General features: G+C 43.3%; 2 protein-coding genes across 2 annotated transcripts; one reads left to right on the top strand and one right to left on the bottom strand.

Moving 5' to 3' along the window:
• The first annotated feature begins 2,605 nt into the window (after positions 1-2,605).
• On the top strand, positions 2,606-4,425 carry LOC308171385 (N-acylneuraminate-9-phosphatase-like). The gene is made up of 2 exons (XM_080546226.1): positions 2,606-2,729; positions 3,504-4,425. Exons 1-2 carry the CDS (start codon positions 2,640-2,642, stop codon positions 4,152-4,154), a joined length of 741 nt encoding a protein of 246 aa, XP_080402352.1. The 5' UTR covers positions 2,606-2,639; the 3' UTR covers positions 4,155-4,425.
• A 2,383-nt stretch (positions 4,426-6,808) lies between these two features.
• Positions 6,809-17,544, bottom strand: LOC308172064 (MAM and LDL-receptor class A domain-containing protein 1-like; the record flags this gene model as incomplete). The annotated part of the gene is made up of 13 exons (XM_080546975.1): positions 6,809-6,909; positions 8,770-8,848; positions 9,036-9,150; positions 9,498-9,657; positions 9,893-10,124; positions 10,675-10,856; positions 11,076-11,288; positions 11,839-11,947; positions 14,490-14,651; positions 14,856-14,935; positions 15,618-15,758; positions 16,224-16,308; positions 17,521-17,544. The coding sequence occupies 13 exons, from the start codon at positions 17,542-17,544 to the stop codon at positions 6,809-6,811; spliced, it is 1,683 nt and encodes a 560-aa protein (XP_080403101.1).
• Positions 17,545-20,930: the final 3,386 nt, after the last annotated feature.

The following is a 20,930-nucleotide window of genomic DNA, read 5'->3' as shown; positions in this document are numbered from 1 at the left end:
CCTAATTAATGTAATGTCCCGAGATAAATTATACATTAAATAAATTCACTTTGCAAAGCGTATATCTGTCTGTCTCTCGATCATCCTACCTTTCCCCGTTACTCTCAGTTCATATCTGATGGAGTTTGGCTGGGGCGCTGCGCTGCGAGTCGGTTTTACGCGCCCCCTGTCGGTGAGTTCAGCTCAACTCACCCTCAATTTCGGATTTGCATAATATTGTGGGGATTTTATTAGGACACGCAGTGAGTAGGCCTACACTGTATTATTAGTCTAATTGGTTCTGATACTAAGAGCATGGGCTTGTGGATAGAAGACGATTATTCCTGGCAAAATGTAGCGTATCTCGATGCCTTCTCCGTTCTTTTATTTATTTGACCTCTTTCTGAAGTTATGTGGTATCTAGGTGTAACTAAGTCACAGCATTGATGTCGCCTTGTCCTCATGATTCTCATCATCATGGGACCTTCTCAATCATGAACATTGTGGAAATATGCCTGTTGCCATTTATGTATTTTTGTATTTTATTGTTCACATTCCTAATGACTGTATGGACAAGACAATCCCGATCAAGTCATGTCATTTTATGGAGAAATAATATCAATACTGTAGCCTATCCTTTGAGTTGTGTGCTTGCATGTGTGCTGCTGACTTCGTTGTGAGAGCCAGTAAGTGCATTGCAGTTGTAGTGGTGAGATGTCCCCATTAGGAGAGGCTGGTATTCCCCATTCCATTCCATGCATTACAATGAGCCTGTCCTCCGATTTCTACCTCCTCCAGCCTCCCCTGGTCTCCATACTAGCCTATAAGACTGTCTGTATGTCTGTACCATATGTGTGTTTGCTCACCTGCTTGGGAGCTGGTTCCTGTGAGAATCCAATGGATTAGATGAGTGTGACATGTCTCACATGGCTGAGAGGGCTGTCCAACTACAGTGTGTGTGTGTGTGTGTGTGTGTGTGTGTGTGTGTGTGTGTGTGTGTGGTGTGTGTGTGTGTGTGTGTGTGTGTGTGTGTGTGTGTGTGTATGTGAAAGTACTAGCCTCATTCAGGTTTTGTAGGTTAGATCCCATTACCAGGAACATTTGTTGCAATATATAATATAAAAACAACTGCAAATACAAATACATTTGTACGAGCGTTAAAGATGTATATGAAAGACATTGTAGCCAACCCTGCTGTCGTGTTGACAGACATGATTCTGCACAGAGCATTCATGTGCAACATCTTGTCATGGCTGTTGGGTACACCAATCACCTCCACAATAGTGGGGTGTCTGTGGCTCAGGAGGTAGAGCCGGTGTCTAATGATCGCAAGGATTGAGGTTTGGCGGTTTGATGCCCAGCTGTCAAGGTGTCCTTGGGCAAGACACTGAATGCTAAATTACTCCCAATGAGCGGGCGGGCACACATGGTGTGTAAATGTGTGTGTGAATGAGAGGTCATTGTAAAGCGTTTTGGAATAAGGTGCAACGTATATTTACATTTTACATTTTTGGCATTTAGCAGACGCCTTATTCCAAAGCGACTTACAATCAATACATTTGAATACTAAGCATGTGAATCAGCAATCCACCATTCGTTGCAGGAAGAGTAATCTAGCTCGGGCCCGGGGCCACTGATAGAAGGAAAAACCTTCTCCCGATCGCCTTCTGCTAAAACCTTTTTTTTTTTTTACTGGAGAAACTGAGAAACAGTACAAGGGGGGCAATAGAAGTTCTTAGGGACACAGTAGAGGGGAAAGCGGGTGTCTTTGGGAGACGTAGTGGTGAGGGTCAGAAGATTTCTCAGGAGGAGCAGTTAAGATGTAACCTGAAGAGATGGAGTGCCGTCCATAAATAGTTGTCCTGGGTTATTGCCTCCAATCGATAGATACAGTGGAAATACTGATAAGCTAACATAGATGCCTGCTGAGGGGGAAAGCCCTTTTCCAGACCACCAACAGTCAACCAGACACATACTGTTACAGAGAGAGGGGATGTACTGTATCTCGCTGTGATATGGTAGGATTGGTAAATACATCTAATGTGTCTGTGGGACATTTATTAGGACCACATGGGTTTTATGGTTACCATGGAAAGCATTTAAAAGCCTTAAAAGGCATGAAAGTCTGATGCCAGGCTGGAAATGTCAACCTCAAGGATCCTCTCAGTTTCAGTTGGAAATGTTCAAAATACTTAATTTCTTCCAATTCCTCCAGTTGTAGGCTACATAAGATACACATTGCCTACACATGTCCTGTCTCAGCGTTGATAGGATGTATTGAATGATAATCTAAACATGGGCAACATAGACAAACCTCTCAATCAAGGACCCCAATTGAAATAAGCCAGTGGCTTTCTTGGGTTTTTATCCTGTTAGATGACCTTGTATGTAATATGTACTTTCATGTACCTACTTCTGCAAATCTTCTAATAAAGTTTTCAATCAATCAATCAAATGAATGAGTCCATCGAAATCATTGGATGTTTTTTTTCTATCAAAAACTACAGCTCCCACAATGCATGCAGTTTTTTTTTAAACGCCAACGTGACAAGCCCGTTTCGTTTCCGCGTTGGGAAGTATCCAGGAACCGTCCCTGTCTACGATTTATAAAACATTGCCACTCGTTATTTCTGTACAATATATTGATAACTGTTGCTACAATGAATTGCGAAGATATCAAGGCCATATTGTTTGATCTGGATAACACACTCATTGACACAGCGGGTGCCGGTGGAGTGGCCATACAAAAAGTGAGTTGACTAATGTAGCCTACTTTATGCACTAAACTCAAACAAACGTTGGATTCTACTTAACATTGATTGATTGATTGATTGAAAACTTTATTAGAAGATTTGCAGAAGTAGGTACATGAAAGTACATATTACATACAAGGTCAACTAACAGGATAAAAACCCAAGAAAGCCACTGGCTTATTTCAATTGGGGTCCTTGATTCTCAAGTCATCGTTACATGTAAGACCGACAAAACAAACTAGTACTATCTACAAGATAATACAGACAAATAACTATTACTATCTACAAGATAAAAATACATCCATCATGGGAAGAACAATACAACAAAACATCAGGTATGTACAGCGGGTAGGACAGGTGGGGACATACACCACAGGTGGGGGCGGGGGACAAAACACAAAGTATGTACAGTGGGTAGTTCGGGTCTTTTAATCTGATTTTTGATTTAGAGGGTCCAGTTACGGATTGCAGCCTCCTGTAAAAAAATTTTGAGAGTGGTTTTGAAGGTGGGCAGTGTTTTGCACTCCTTTAAGATTATAGGAAGGGCGTTCCACATTTTTACTGCATAGTTTGCAAACGAGTTTAACCCCTCATTCTCGGTTATACACGTGCCACCATTGATCTCCTCGAATTCCACTTTTATTATTATTATTATTATTATTGTTATTGTTATTGTTATTATTATATGTTTTTATTATATATTTGATTAGCTTTATTATGTGTGTGCTATCATGTTCAGATTCAGTGACTTTCAAATCTTGTCTCCCACAGGTCAGTGAGCTGTTGAAGACCAGACTGGACCACGACGACCACTCTAGCATCAGTGACATTTGTGACGGGTTCAAAAGAAAGCTCTTTCGAGAGACCTTTGACCCTGCAGGAGACTATAGAGGAACTATAGACGAGCTCCGGATCGCGCACTGGGAGATGAGCATCCAGGAGGCAGTGGATGGGAGAGCATCCACTAGACTGGGGAGGCAGTGTTACTACCTGTGGAAGAACAGCCGTCTGGAGCAACTGACCATAACGCCCCCGGTACGCGACCTGTTGACAGAGCTGAGGACCAACCACAAGCTGCTCCTACTGACCAACGGAGAGACCCAGACGCAGAGGGAGAAGGTGGTGGCGCTGGGGTGCGAGGAGCTCTTTGACGCTGTTGTGGTCGGGGGAGAACATGCAGAAGAGAAACCAGCACTCTCAATATTCACCCACTGCTTCAGCTTGCTGGGGGTGACGGCTCTGGACTGTGTGATGGTGGGAGACTCACTGGACACAGACGTTCTCGGGGGCTTCGACGCAGGGGTACGCGCCACAGTGTGGATCAACAATAGGGGGGGCTCTCTGCCTGAGGGAGCAGTCAAACCAGACTATACCATTCCCTCAGTGCTGGACTTACCTGGTATTCTAGCCAGTATGAAATGAGGCTCTTGACTTCTACGAGTGGTGGAAAGGGGATCTCAACCAATCAGATAAAGAGTACTGTTGTCAAGGAAGGCCTTGGACTGGGAACCTGGTGGTGATATTGTCATATTTAGAACCAACATACATGAAAATGAAAGTGATATCATTTCGTTTGATACAACGCAATATTTCAAGAATATGAAGTCCACTGACCAGAAGGAGCAGCACGCTGGTGAAGTAGTGAAGGCCTCTGGCAAAACCCTGAATCTCATTTGATTGCAAATGTCTAATGACCTGCTTTTCTTTCTTACTGAAAGCGCTTTGAGTTGCATTCATGTACGAAAGGCGCTATATAAATAAAGTTTCACTTCACTTCACTTCACTTCACTGAATCTTCAATGGTGATGGGTTAAAAGGGCGTCATGGCTAACTTGAATAACTTGTGTTTTACATAATCAATTTGTAATTCATTTGCAATTAGCTATACAATATAGATACTTTCTGGTTGACTTTCTAGTCTGGTTGGTCTCTAGATGTCAGTACTCCTTGAATTTATTATCATGTCAATATTCAGTATCAAAGTCCACTGTTCACTGTACGTGGCTGTACAATCAATGAGTCATGTGGTAGTGATTATACATTATTGGGACATTAGTTCCTTTTGTTAGGTGTCTTTGGTAATATACAGTGCGGGAAATAAGTATTGAACACATCAACATTTTGTCCAGTAAATGTATTTCCAATTAGCCTTTAGGTTTGACTAGACTAAGCAACACACGTAACTGAAACACAGAAGTCTGGGATGTTTCTTCTGCGTACCACACACGGTGTCATGTAACATGCTCGTTTTACATTGGGTATTATTTAATATGTGGTACATGTGTTTGTAATATACGCAGGGACGGCTGGTATCAATGGGCCAGCAGGGCTAAGCCCCCCCTATCTTTTACAATAAATATGAGAAAGTTATTCAATTAAACACATATTAAAATATAATAATTGTTGAATAATATAATTCATATATAATCATTGTTAACTTTAGAACTGATTGATTTTGGTGGAACCTAGAGCAGCAACAGCACCAAAAACTCAGGATATATATAAATGGGCTGATTTTTTACAGCCCAAACTCCTAGCATCATCTTCCAATCATTGTTGTCATATTGTGATTGACAGGTGTGTTGGCGCCACCTTGATTTCCTGAAAATGTGGGCTAAATTAATTCAGCCCAGGCTGACTTTTGACCAATGACAGGGCGTAGCAGTACAATAGCAGTACAGTGAGGGCAGGCCGACTGTAGGGGGGAGAAGAGTAGTGAAGTGAAGCGGCAATTGCGGGTATCAGCATGCTAAACGAGGTGGATTATTTACTTTCTCATCCATTTTCGTTTATGTAGGAAAAATTGGAAGTGAAGAGACATCGTCCAAACAGTGTTCAAATAACACAAAAGGTCAAACGACAAAACCGTAAATGTTGTGTTTCTCGGTTTCAACGAAAGGACTGGCTAACGGCAAGTGTAGCTAAGTGCAAGTGAACATTTCCCGATGATCTGCAAAGAGAAATAGGGGAGCTGATGGTGATGTACAGTAGTGTGGAGTTTGTGGGTTTAACATCTGCAATGTCACTTTTGAGGATGATTACTGAGAACACTTTCAGAACACTTTTTCGGAGACATTGAAATTGATGCAAAATAGCCATCACAACCTCTATGACATCGGCAGAGTCAGAGAGGTGTTTCAGTACACTTAAGAGGATCAAATAATTTCTCAGAAGTACTATGGGACAAGATAGGCTGAACGCCCTGGCTATGCTGTCTATTGAGTGGGACTCCATCCAAAAATCACCGGACTTCAATGACATGGTGATTAACCTGTTTGCGTCCTAGAAAGGCAATGTGAGCTTCTCTTCAAATAAGGTAGGCCCAAGCACCAATTGAGTTGTTGGCAGATGTTACAATTGGACCACGTTTGGTAGTGCATAGCGGAACTTTTCTGATATTGTAGGCTTAGGCTATGATAGAGCGTCTCTTCTGTCATGTAGCCTATAGCCCAATGCACACGGCGTGCGATTTTGTCGCACGTCAACATTTGATTCTCAATTCACACCACCGAATGTTGTCGTGCGACAATATTGCATCGCACGCCGTGTGCATTGTCTCATTCAAAACAATGTAATCGAGAGAGAGAAAGAAAACAGAGAGAGAGCGCTTTTGTAGGTAGCCTACTTCTCTAGTTTTGTTGTAGAGCATTATTACTATAACTTAGTCGGCACTGTATCTCGGATGTGTTGCTGCAGTGTGAACTATTGATGGGTATATAGACCCTGGGCCTAATGGATTTATTAGCCCCCCCACTCAGTATCACCACCAGCCGCCACTGAATATACATAGGGGTTTGGTGGTCTAATGTCAAACGACAGTGGGTTTGGTGGGGTGGTCAAGTGTCAAGTTATTTGTGTTTTGTTATAATTCCAGATAAGAGAAGTACTTTAAGTTTGTAGTAGAAGTTTGTACTCGTGAACATTCTTTTTATTATGAAATACACCTGTGTGATTATGTCTATGCAACGGTGAAGCCAAAGGAAAATGTCCACATTGCACAGACAATTAATTATATTCTATTTTCTACCATCTTTAATGCACACCACACTGCACTAATTCATCAATTCTGCAATACATCACTCTCCTCTCATGGCGTCTCCGAACCATTCCCTTCCCATACACTTCCTACATTCCTGCAGCTCCTTTGACCTCTGTCTCTGTCCCTCCTGGCCTCTATCTGCCAGGGAGAACCACACTGCCAGAGGAAGTCAGGGTGTTTACTACCACGTCCATGCTGGATCTGCCATCGCCTGGCTGGGGTCAGTCCTCTCTCTACACCGGCTGGCCTTTGTCTGCATGGTACCGTAGTAATACTATAGTAACCTCCACGAGTGACAGGCCAATGAGAAAGTGATCTGTTACTATGATTGTGTAATGAATGCTTGGTTCATGTACCAGAAATATAAATTAGCCAGGGGGCGGCTGTGGCGCAGGAGGTAGAGTCGCTGTCTAATGATCACAAGGTTGGCAGATCAGCGGTTTGAGCCCCGGCTGGCCACATGTCGTGTGGCAAGTGTTCTTGGGCAAGACACTGAACCTCAAAATTGTTCCCAGTGAGCGGCCCAGCGCCTTGCATGGCAGCTTGCCGCCATTGGTGTGTGAATGAGAGGCCGTTGTAAAGCGCTTTGGAGCAGCAAAAAAGGCGCTATATAAGTGCAGTCCATTTACCATTTACCATTTATTTATTATGAATGAATAAAAATGTAACATTTGACAAATGTATACAATGTAGCCTGACTTTATTATACACAAATGGGAATACAAACAAATATCTACAAAGATAATACCACAGATATGATCTATGGTTAATCTTTGCTAAATTAAAATTTACTATGTTGTTTGTTATTTTCATGGTTATGAACCTAAATGAATAGTTATCACCATGTCCATTATATGGATGTTGCAAACTACAGTAGTACAGTACATATTCCACATAATAAGCTTCAGTTTACACTGTAGTACTGTAAGTGTGTTTTGTTTTTCCTCCTTGATAAAAACAAAACCAAAAAATCTATATAGCTATAGTCTTTAAGCAGCAGAGGTTTCCACTCCTGTCGACATGTCATCTTCTCCTATGCGTTCTGAACTCTGGAAAAGGATGTAAAAGCTTAGTGTCTCTACAGTCTCTATTTAGAGACAAACATTTACAGTAGAAAAACACTGATTTCATAATGTCATTCTGAACTCTAACTTATCATTTGTGACAGCTGCCGGTGAAATGTGCAACCAGTAGCTAAAGTCATTTCACGACAGGCATATTTGAATGTTGGTACACCTCAAACACTGAATGGGAGAAAAGTGACTCTAAACGCAGCCACAACTACAAACGCTGCTAACAGCTAGCGGCTAACAAAACACATCGCTATGAAGGTCAAAACTGTATTTTAATAACATCACAACATGCTGAGAGAACATTGACATGCTAAAAACTTACCGGTAGCCTCCAGCAAACGAGAATAGTGAATCCAATCCACAAACTATAAGTATTTAGTGATCGTTAAACTGTTGTTTATTATATCGAGTGGGTATTTGAGAAACTAGATATTGTTGATAGTTTCACTTTCACTTTTTGACCCCTTTGAGTGAGCGTGTTTGCAAGTTCACCAGTCGCTGCCACATTTGTTTTACTTACATCTGTAAGATGTACACCATCATTATCATCATGAAAAACATCACTAAAAACAAGAGCTGCTTCATCCTCCTCATCATCATCATCATCATCACGTACGTGATTATTTCCGAAGGACATAGAAGACCACGCCGATGACACATCCCAGCAGCAGAGGGAGACCAACTCCTAACCCCACAGCCAGCTTAACTGTACACAGAGGAGGAGCGTGAGTGTGAAACAACACTAGCAGTACCAATGTCAACACCGCCATCAAATTCCCATTCAGTGACAACATTTGATACTAAAATATGAATACTGTGGATGAATTAATTCAAGCTTGAGGTATCACAGAAGAGAGAGGGGGATGCCTACCGTCTATTGCAGGGGGAGGGGGAGTGGGAGGGGGAGACAGAGTGGGAGACAGACAGGGGCCCGGTCGGACTTTGATGTCATCCAGAGCCACGTCCCGACCGGGACCGCGGCCCTTCTGGTACACAAACACAAACTGTGGAGAATGAAGAGGTCAGAGGTCACAACTACACATCACACAACTCATACACATAAAACCAGGGACAAAACATAGAGGAACAATGCGTAGGTATAGTTATGGTTTAGTGATCATTCTATGTCCTAAGGAAAGCCAATATCAATCAATACCCTTCTCATTCTAGGACCACAAGCAGACACTTTACCCAGAACGGCTCCTCTGTGTCCACCGTCACACTCCCCTCCAACCAGACGTCCCCCTGGCTGCCTGACTGCGTCCACAGCAGGATCCCTCCATCATCTCCGCTGGCCTGCAGTTCCCTGTGTGTCCGGACCAGAGGAGAGGAAGACAGACGGACTCCCTTCATTACACTGTGTTTGGTCACTAATAATTACACTGTGTTTGGTCACTAATAATATAACATCTATGCCATTTAGCTGCAGTGAGTGCATACATTTTCCAGTATGGTCCCAGCAGGAATCAAACCCACAACCTAAGTGTTATTAGCATCATGCTCTACCAAGTGAACCACAGAGGACCAGTGTCAGCCTACTCCAAATGTCCGGTGTCATGAGGCGACATTATGTGTTTTTCCACAATAAGAACGTCCGATCTACTACGATACGCGGTCTAGAGCGTTGTTCCATCGACAGTGTTAACGGCGTACCTGTTGTTTCTGTAGAGGTTCAGAGTTCCGACGTGAGGGCCAAACATGTGGTACCAGAATGTGACACAGTGCTCCCTGCTGGTGGGCTGGAGTATGTCACTGAGCAGCATGGCCCTGTCTCCCAACATGCCGACAGAGCTGTCCACATAGAGGTAGTAACCTGGAGGTGGCATTAAACAGGGTCACATTACACCCCACCGAACACAGTCACCGAATCCTAATGCAAACTACAGAGCTGAAGTGGCCGGTGTGGTTACACACCCAGAACAGTTGCTGAACGCCTGTGTGCTCGTCTGACATATTTTCGCTGAGCTATGCTGCAGTGAAACATATGAAACAAGGAGACTCCACGTGTCTGAGAAAACGTGTCTGAGAAAAAGCTACGCTAGGCTCACCCACTGATGAGTTGGTGGTGTGGTCCACGCTGGGGCCCGTGTTGGGGTTAGCAGAGGCCCCTCGGCCCCTCAGCCAGTCGTCCTGGTCCCCCCCCCCCAGGTTAGTCCAGTCACACAGGTTGGTCTGGAAGTCACAGTCTCCAGGCTCCCGTCTCCAGCACCGGTTGTTGGTCACCAGCACGTCATCAAACGCCATGACCTGGCCGGACCCCTTCACCCCCTCCACCACAATCTGAAAAAAAGAGAAGAAAAATACCTTCCCTCCTTATGAGCATCATCTCTTGAGACAGATATTGGTTATTGGCTACGGAGCAGAGACGGCAGAATCTCATAGTGGATGAAGCAAAGAACATTGGCTTTGTGAGTCACAGTCGACAGATAAGATACAACGATCAGTGACAAAATGCTGATTTCATTTCACTGCATGTTTTACTTTGTATTTCTGTGCATGTGACAATTAAAGAAACCTTGGGCACTTAGGTGGCATAGCGGGTTAAGCGCTGATCATGTAACCGCAGGGTTCCCGGTTCGATTCCGGCCGGGGACATAACCTGCATGTCATCCGTCCTCTCTCTCTCACCCATCCTTCCTGTCTAAATCTTCACTGAAACTGTCAATAAAAATGAAAAATATGAGTGGGACTGCCCCACTCAGAAAAAAGAACTTATTTAAAAAAATAATAATAATAAAGAAACTTTTGAATATCTAGGTGTTTGGCTGAAATCTTATAGGAGGATGCTAGTTAAAGTGTTGACACGTGTGGCCCAAGGAGGGTCCCTCACCCTTTTAACCCCTACGAACGGCAGACTGGCCTGGGCAAACCTCCACACATTCCCCTGGTCCCCTGTCTGGGAGAACCGGAGCATTATGGTGCTCAAATGCGAATCCTCCATGTACACCTTCAGGGTTCCACTGCCGCTCCCAAACATGTAGTACCACAGCTGAAGACACCGTCCACCGTCATCTAAAGGATGAAAAATGACTAATTTATTGGGCCATAGTGAAGGAGATGAAGAGACAAAAGGCTGGTGTACTGTTAACAATATACAGGCTTAGATGGTGCTGCTGTGGTCAAATAACAGTGGCATCCACGCCATTTTATCAATACAACAACGGGCTATTCTACTTCCAGAATTCCGTCTTTGTTATCTGTAGGGGATGGTCGCCTTTCTGGCTCTCTCACCTCCAGGAAGCCATGGGGAGACCATTGTGGCTCTCTGGCCCGGCTGGTCAGAGGATGGGAGGTAGAAGTAGTGTCCACTGGGAGTGTTGGTGGTGTGGTCGAGGACAGGTCCTGTGTTTGGGTCAGTGGTGGACCCAGAACCTCGGACCCAGTCACAGTCATCATCAGTCTGCTGGGTCCAGTTACAGTTACCCTCCTCAAAGTCACACAGAGCTGGAGGACAAAACACACATGTACACACACACACGCGCACGCACACACACACTCACACACACACACACACACACACACACACACATACACACATACACAAACACACTATTACTACACACACATGTTAATTATATCTGGAATAATAATATGTTTCACAACTCCTCTTGTGGTTGCTGAGCTCTCGTGACTGTTCAAATGCATCACACCCCTGATGGTGACTCTCCAGTGAGCATTTAGCTAAAACATAATTATTACATAATTTATTGTCACATGTTATGTACCCTGGATGTACTATAGCCTACTGTAGTGTATACCTGTACAGGGCATGAGTCACATGACATCAGATCACATCAAATTTACCACAATCAGGGTTTTTTCAAGTTGCGGCTGCAGTGTCGAAAGTGACACAGATGCTCTTGTCTGTCAAAGACAGTTTTTGATACTACCACAAACTGTAAGAAGGTTAGGTCAGGACATGAGGGAAAGTGAGCTAGAGTTGTTTCTCTACTGTTTTTCCTGCACTGTGATAGAAATGTGAGAGGCAGCTCACCGCAGTTCTCCTCGTCCTCCCCTAGGGGGCAGTCTAGACGGTAGTCGCAGTGACTATAGGAATAAATACACACCACACCCTCTGACCTCCAGCAGAGAAACCCGAAAGGCTACAAGGAAAACAAACACACAGGCTTTAGGACAACACAAACCTCATTATGTGTCTCTTATAACAGCAAAACAACTCTGTCAAGAGTTACTATGTCAACTAGAGAGGAGGTTGGAACTAACTAACTCTAGAGGAGAACTAACATATTCATCCACACTCATTTCGATCTCTGATTGGTTAGTGATAGTGTCAGTTATGTCTATCATACTACTATGGCATTGAAGAACTCACCCCACAGGGACCAAACGTAGGAGAGGGTGCCGGTGTGGTCTGGGGTGAGGGTGTGGTCTGGGGTGTGGTTGTGGTTGTGGTCTGGGTTGTGTGGAGACACCCCTTGGAGAAGGAGATATCGTCCACGGCAACCAGCCCTTTAGGCCCTCCATCTCCTCTCTCATACTGGAACACAATCTATTAACACACACACACACACACACACACGCACACACACACACACGCACACACACACACACACACACACACACACACACACACAATCACACACACACACACACACACACACAAACACACACACACAGGCACACACGAGCACACACGCATACAGTGTGTGTTTCATCCTTATCTGATTTCAATCATTAACTGATTTCAAATCATTAACTGTCTCTAATCATTAACTGTCTCTATTCATTGATGTATAACATATAAACTGATCTATACAGCACTACATCATAAACCAGTGGTTCTCAACCTTTTTTGGGCCAGCGCCCCCCTGTCCATTATCCAGGTCTCTTACCGACCCCCATCAAAAAAAGTAGGCTTATTTTCTTCCCTGAATATTAATGTTGACTAATATTCTGTGTTATATCACAGAACAACAATAACACAGCAGTGATTTCACACATGTCCGGTGCAGAACAAACAGTAGGCTACAAAACTGTACATTACAACTAACATTGTTTGTTTTTTAAGTGTGCTGGTGTTGCATTTCGCCAAATTGCTGTTTTATGATGCTAATATTTATTCATTTTTGATTGGACTTTGGGGGGGGGTGGTGTCACAATATGGCGGCAAACGCTAGGGGGCTATTATTTAAATATTTTATTTAGTATTCTATGGTATTATTTTCATAAACTGACCACTTAGTTCGAATTTCTCATATCAAAACATAACAAAGTTCCAAAGTTCAGAGCTCTAAGCTCTGAGTTTTTAGCTTCTCCATCTTCTTGATGACACTCGCTTTTATTTTTGGGGGGCGCTGCACTACATGTGTCTGCGTCACAGAGCCCAGCCAAGTTCAGAGCGCTCAGAGATGGGTGCTCTGACTGAAAACACGGTTTTGCCCGAGCAAACTGACCGTTCGTGCATTTACGAACGTACCGGTAATAACACTGCTGACAGCTGATCAATCGCAAGCAGAGTAGTGGTTTCCTATAGCAACAAAAGACGCTGACAGCTGTTCGGAGTGCTTATGTGTTCGTTTCCAGGACATCACAAGAGGAGCAACATATCACAAAAAAGCAATCGTATATTTTAGTTTGTAAACGTTAAAACAAACACATCGCAATGCTAACCTCAGAATGGCACTAGGGATAACATCCACAACAACACTTAACAGTAATACATTTATGTAATATACTGAAATGAACCTGCGAGGGGAGGGGACATTCGTAGTTGATTTCTCTAGGTTCGATTATTGGTAAGCGACAGAGAGCTTTCCGGACTGGTTACAATACGATCGCTTTTTTGAGATAGGTTGTTCCTGCTGTGATGTTCTGGTATGGTGGTATGGTATTAGGCATTAGCACTCATTTTAACTAAATTAAATAAGCTGTATTGAAAGGAAGCGAACGCATAAGCGCAGAGGGTAGTGTGTATACGCGGGGAGTGAGTATTTGGCACGTCACTGGCGGGGACATGGACTGAGTATCACAACAAAAATAAGAAATGTTTCGCTTATAGCCAACAATTACAATGAGCCCACAAACTGAAACATATGTCACTCAAGCATAGCCTACAAGGAAAACACTCATAGAAGTTGGGCATTGAAAGTTGGCTTGTGCTAGCATTAGCTATGGTGCATCCATAGTCAACATGACGTTACAGATGGGATGAACCGGGGTTCTTTCTATCGTAGCATAGTATTGCAATTTCTGCACTGTACATGAACTGTCAAGATTCTTCTACAATGCAGCTTACCCAGACACATTGGAAACTATCAAAAGCTCTGCCTTTGCTAGCTGAGTTTTTAGCTTCTCCATCTTCTTGATGACACTCACTTTTATTTTTTTGGGGCGCTGCGCTACATGTGTCTGCGTCACAGAGCCCGGCCAAGTTCAGAGCGCTCAGAGATGGGTGCTCTGACTGAAAAGACGGTTTGTCCGAGCGAACTGACCGTTCGTGCATTTACGAACGTACCCGTAATAACACTGCTGACAGCTGTTTTTCATGAGAAAAATACTTTATGCGTGAACGCCCCCCAAGAACACCTCAACGCCCCCCTTTAAAAAATATTTGCTCCAGCGCCCCCCGATGTTGTCTGAACGCCCCCGTTGAGAAACGATGTCATAAACAGTCCCCCTCCTGACCTTGCTGTTGACGGAGGAGGAGTAGGTGACCTCTGCCCTCTGCCAGCTGAAGCTCGATGGCGTGTCCCTGACCCACAGCACCGTGTCATCACTCCCTGTCCGCAGCCTCACAGACAGACTGGACGTCTCATCTTCATCCTTGGTGTAGTAGTAGAACCTCACCTGTAGGGGGAGACAGAGAACACCGTATTGCTGCATGTTCACCATCCTCGATCCCAGAGGTTGGAGTATAGAGTAGGCAATACCCTGAGGCACTGTCTGGTTCTGCAAGAATAGCTGCCCGTGGGCACAAACTAGTGGGGGAGAATGACACTCTCAAACCATATAAATACACATTTCACAGACTGGTTTGGAATGAAGACTCACTGTGCAGTTGGAGCTGGGTAGTAGAGTGTTGGAGAGGATCTCTGATGTCTGTTCCTGAGTCCCAGGAATGATATAGTAACCTAAAACATGGCCAGCATTAAAGGGATGTTAGACCCCAAAAAACAAACAGCTACACAATCAATGACGTGGCACATATTGCAATTGGACTAAATAAAATAACATTAAATACCATTATAATAACATTACAACAGTATAATGTTATCACGTGTTATACAACAGTTCATTCCGACCAAGTCATTTGATTGGACAAGAAGCATTCCATGAGTGCTGATATACAGTATAACAGCATTGGGACTTTTAACTACATGTATCACTCCGCCGCACAGATGTTCTACTAAATGACCGTTAATTAGACTACATGTTTGTGTTCAGGTTACTAGGCAGCAGTCCATTTAAAGTTCAGTTGCGGAACTATTTTTGGTTTATTTTCATGATTAAATAAACAAACAATTCATAATCTGTTGTCGCTTAGTAATAAATGGCGCCGTAGAACTGTTGTATAAAAGCAATATCACACGAGAGGTCATGCTGTTATACTGAATATCAGCACGGCTGTGATTGTCTTCGGTACTCGGGCCGGTGGCCTTGTACCTACGACCGAATCACAGCCGTGCTGATATTCAGTATAACAGCATGACCTCTCGTGTGATATTGCTTAATTATCCCCCGGGCTCTTTACTAAAGAAATGTCTAATCAGACCTCCTGACACTGTAATTCTGCTACTGTTTCAGCTGCCCTACCTGCTGCAGTGTTCTGTGTGTGGTCCCTGGGGGGTCCGTGGTCGGGCCAGACGGCCTGCCCCCTCTGGAGGGTCCACTCACTAGACTCCCAGGAACACAGGTCCTGCTCAAAGCTGCAGCGCTCCCCGTAACCCTGCTCCTCTAGGGAAGGAGGGAGGGAGGGAGGGAGGGAGGGAGGGAGAGAGGGAGAGAGGGAGGGAGGAAGGGAGAAAGAGAGAGGGCTCATTTCAAGATTCCTAAACCATTGATTCCAGGTTATAAGAGGCCTCCTGAAAAGCACACACATAAACATGCAAACACAAGAAACCCTAAACTGCCCACATATCCATAGGCTATACATACCATACAGAATACAGTGTACAGTGTATACTGCGCATTATACATGTTGGTGATAATCTCTCACACACACACACACACACATGCACACTCACACAGACACACACAAACATAAATTGAGAAACAAAAGAGACTGAAAGGAATGGGAATGTGCTTGATTATCAGACAGAAAGTCTTTTGGAATTTAATTCCCACCAACATATAAAACATTAAACACATGACACATACAGCCTACAGATATAGAAATCAATTCCAGGGACACTGACGTACCACAAAAGTCCTCATCTGAGCCATCGTCACAGTCGTTCTTGAAATCACAGACAACGTCATTGGGGACACATTTCTCAGTCCCACACTGGAATTGTCCAGTAGGACAAGGGGACACAATGACCAAAGAGACTGAAAACAGAGTGATGCTTGTTAGAACGGTTTGTGTAAGGATGTGGATCTTTCCACCATTATGGCTATTTCACAATGGTATTACTGTATGTCTTCTAGAAACATTAATATGCAAAGAATAAAAATACCGTTATAAGCATACTGTTGAATGCTGCCCTCCCAACATACTGTACACACGTGTATTATACTGTACTGCTGCACCTCTACCAAGGGCAGCCCATTAAAAGTTGTAGCCATTCAATTCTCATAATTACTGGAAGTTTGTGTTGGGGTGTGGATCTTTCCAGAATTATGGCTCTTTTATAATTGTATTATGTCAACATGAAACATGGAGAAGAAAGACAGGAACACAGGTCCTGCTCAAATGCATTGAAGGAAAGTCCATCAATGCATTACAGTTGTATCCATTCAAATCTCCTGAATACTGAAAGCCCCTCCACCCTCCCTCCTTTAATCACACAGGACTTCCCACTATGCACCTGTCAATCAAATAAAGCCCCTTTCACTGATGACCCTTGAATACCATTTCCTTCACATCACCATGTGTGTATGTGTGCGTATGATCAGCTGGTCAAGGACAGTACAAACAGATTAATATGGCGAATCATTAAGGAAAGGTATTTCATCCCTTACCTGATAGGAGAACCAGTAATCTTCTCATTTTGAGCAAAACATGAAAACAAGAAAAAGAAAAAGAGGCTTAAGGGGTAAGCTGCTTAACAGAATGAACTCTACTGACAGAATGAACTCTGATGATGAATGGCAGCTCAAGGCCCCAGCTTGTTCTTATCAACATCATGTACCATGTAAAGTCCACTGTGCACTTAGTCAACTCAGTGACACCTTGCACTTACAACTTACAGTGCACTTCCTTTTCTTGGCTTTATGGTCCACAGTGTATTACGTGCATATCTTATCATGCATGCCATCACTACAGTATGGACTACATAACCGTAGAGTCTGCTCCTTGATATCCCATCTGTTTATCTTCATCATGCACTTTCCTAGAGTTTGATCGTAAATATGTTGATTTAAAACAGCGCAGGAACTGTTTTTGATCCAAGTTAAATGCCCCCAGCAACATACACTGAACAGCAGTCATTGATAGATTTTCTGTAGAAGGTTTGGGCCGTGTTTTGATGGCGTGCTGAATGTAGAGGAGACTAACTTGTATGGACACAAATGCAGCCATGTGTAGGCAAAATATGCCAGTCAAATATAATTTCGAATATTGTAAATGCAAATGTAATATTATTTTAATATACTGTAGGTGTAGGATAACTTAAGTCACAGTCATCATGACCATTAATTCTCTGATTAGGACATTGTATCACTATTTATTGAGTGCACACTGAATTACACACAAGAGGTAAACCTTGCAGTATAAACGATAAGCTCCTGTCTACAGTGGCCTACGCCCCATTTGCACGATGTACACAGCTGCGCATGAACACGAGTATATCGTAATGTTGCATTTGATCGATTCCGTACGATATTTGAAAATACGGACAGTGAAATTCGACCGAGCGTCCGAATCCATCCACGACGTAAAGTTCACAGTGAACCATTTCAATGGAAAGTGTAGACCTACATCTCGTTTCGGAATAATGCGTGTGCATTTTGAATTTGTATAACGTGCCCAAAACCCTTGTTTTATTTAGAAAAACACTGGCCCTTCAACTTTCGTCTAAACACGCGCATTTTAGCCTATTACACATCCAATTCTGATAATGGGCTGCGTTCGTAAATACGCTCTATAAATCTGATCAGCACTCATGGAATGCCTCTTGTCCAATCATATTATTTGGTCCCATGACGTTGAACCCAGTGTGCGCTCCGGCGCTCTCAGATCACATTTACGAACGCAGCCAATGAATGGACCTCTAAAAACAATGAAGATGTTACTATGGTGATTGTACAATCGCCTATACGCACCTGTCGCTGATTGTGACGCCGGAATGTCTCTGGGTTCTAGACAGAAGGCCGAGGCTGTTGGGACAGTGAGTCGTGAGGTGCGGCACCTTGGAGGACGTCGAATTCACCAATAGTCCGTGGCAGGTAGTATGTTGTGTAATTATCCAGGTAAGTACCGGTAGGTAAACCAGAACATGTAGGCTACATTGAAACAAGGTATGGATACATAGGATATAGCAGGAATAACGTAAACTTGAATGCAGGGCCGCCCCTAGGCATAGGCGAACTAGGCGGTCGGGCGCCAAATGCCCCAAGTTATTTTAATTTAAATAATTTTGTCTCTGATGAAATGAATTTTATGTCTCTATGAAAACATGTCTCAGCCTACTGTCTCTATTACGCTTCGCGACACTCGCCTCGTGCGAACCTCCCCTCCCCCCCCCCCCCCCCCCCGCAACTAACGTGTGCCCTCTCTGAACGTTCATTGATAATTACAACAAGCTAGCAGCTAGCAAATTAAACATCAGCAAGAATGAAGAGGCCTAAGCCCTCGGGTGCACAGGGGAGGAAGCGGAGAAAGAAGGAGAAGGAGAAACGTACACATAACAGAGGTAGGCTATGTCATGTCCATTTATTAATATTTTCGTTTCTTATTTTGGTTAATATCAAGCTATGCAAACATTCGCTAATCGCTAGCTAGCTAGCATCATTCCATTACCCACTGCTGCACTGCAACATAGCTAGCTAGCTCTGTTGATGTGATAATGATGTTTATTTTATATTAGCTTGTCCCTGCTGCTCACAACAAACAAATCACCTTGCTATTACTGTATGATATTAATTTAGATGGTTTTAGCCCACTTGATGCTAGCTAATTCACTTCAGCTAGCTAAATCATGGTAAACCGTTTTTTTGGGGTCCTTTTTTGTCCTATTTTTTTTTGGGGGGGGGGCATCAAATCATACTCTCGCCTAGGGCACCTGAATGCTTGAATGAGCTTCTAAGTTGAGAGGTTAACAACATTAAAACAACAAATAGAAACTCAACAATTAGAATTGATACTTTAGCTACATTATAACAAGTACATACTGATACTCATGGACATATCTACTCCAAGGTTCAAACGAAGAAAAACAAATAAGAATTTTCATGTACACATAGCATATTATAAGCATACTATATGCTTGCTGCGTCAACTGCTACAATGTAAACTGTAAACAGAGCATTTACAGTGGGGGAAATAGGTATTGAACACATCAACATTTTGTCCAGTTAATGTATTTCCAATGAGCCTATTCAAATGAAATTTACACCAGACGTTGTTATTAACTCAAACAATCCAGACAAAAACTAAACATTTCAAGTCCATATGTAAATAAAGGTATGTGTAATAAAGTGGAATGAAACAGGAAAAAAGTATTGAACACACTAACTGAAATGAATTCAATACTTAGTGGAGAATCCTATGTTTGTAATGACAGCTTCAAGGCGCTTTCTGTATAAAGTAACTAATCGCCCTCAGTATTCAGGTGTGATTGTGGCCCATTCCTCTACACAGATTGTCTTTAAATCTTGAAGATTGCGGGGGGCCCTCTTGTGAATCTGGTGAATCTTCAGATGCTTCCAATAGGCTAGGTGCACAATCTCCCTACTTCCTGAAAGGCAACTGGGATGAACATATCCTGTCTCACTCTATTGGTTTAATTGATTAATCAGCTGTGCGGTAAACTGTTGGAACACACAGTGCACACGGTGCGTGGCCGGTTGATGGTGGAGTGATGTTGCTTCCACTTACGGATAATTCCCCCAATGGTGCTTACTGGAAGATTCAGAAGTTGTGAAATAGTATAGTAGCCAATTCCATTTTCATGTTTTGCAACAATCTGGTTGCGGTCTTGAGACAGTTTGCTTTTACCCATCATTAGATGTTTGTTGTGTGGCACCTTAGTAACAAAAAAAAACTTTTATAGCCCATCAATATATTCTAACCCAGCTGACATTAATTAGCACATATTGGAGGTAGAGTTGTCTCCTAATTAGTTATGGTTTTCTGCTGGTTCCTTGCCTTTCCTTATGGTGGTGTACTGCTTTTTCTTAGTGTGTTCAATACTTTTTTCCTGTTTCAATCACTGCATTCCACTCCAAAATGTTGATGTGTTCAGTTCTATCTATCTATCTATCTATCTATCTGTCTGTCTGTCTGTCTGTCTGTCTGTCTGTCTGTCTGTCTGTCTGTCTGTCTGTCTGTCTGTCTGTCTGTCTGTCTGTCTGTCTGTCTGTCTGTCTGTCTGTCTGTCTGTCTGTCTGTCTGTCTGTCTGTCTGTCTGTCTGTCTGTCTGTCTGTCTGTCTGTCTGTCTGTCTGTCTGTCTGTCTGTCTGTCTGTCTGTCTGTCTGTCTGTCTGTCTGTCTGTCTGTCTGTCTGTCTGTCTGTCTGTCTGTCTGTCTGTCTGTCTGTCTGTCTGTCTGTCTGTCTGTCTGTCTGTCTGTCTGTCTGTCTGTCTGTCTGTCTGTCTGTCTGTCTGTCTGTCTGTCTGTCTGTCTGTCTGTCTGTCTGTCTGTCTGTCTGTCTGTCTGTCTGTCTGTCTGTCTGTCTGTCTGTCTGTCTGTCTGTCTGTCTGTCTGTCTGTCTGTCTGTCTGTCTGTCTGTCTGTCTGTCTGTCTGT

Source organism: Nansenia antarctica (genome assembly GCF_963989245.1).
Source record: "Nansenia antarctica genome assembly, chromosome: 16".
In the NCBI taxonomy this organism is placed as follows: Eukaryota; Metazoa; Chordata; class Actinopteri; order Argentiniformes; family Microstomatidae; genus Nansenia; species Nansenia antarctica.
The sequence above is the reverse complement of the archived record's forward strand: the minus strand, read 5'-3'. Positions and strand labels throughout refer to the sequence as shown.

Coding starts and splice junctions, on each gene's coding strand:
- LOC308171385 (XM_080546226.1), top strand. CDS start 2,640: ATGAATTGCGAAGATATCAAGGCCATATTGTTTGATCTGGATAACACA. Junction 2,730..3,503: donor GTGGAGTGGCCATACAAAAA/GTGAGTTGACTA, acceptor TGTCTCCCACAG/GTCAGTGAGCTGTTGAAGAC.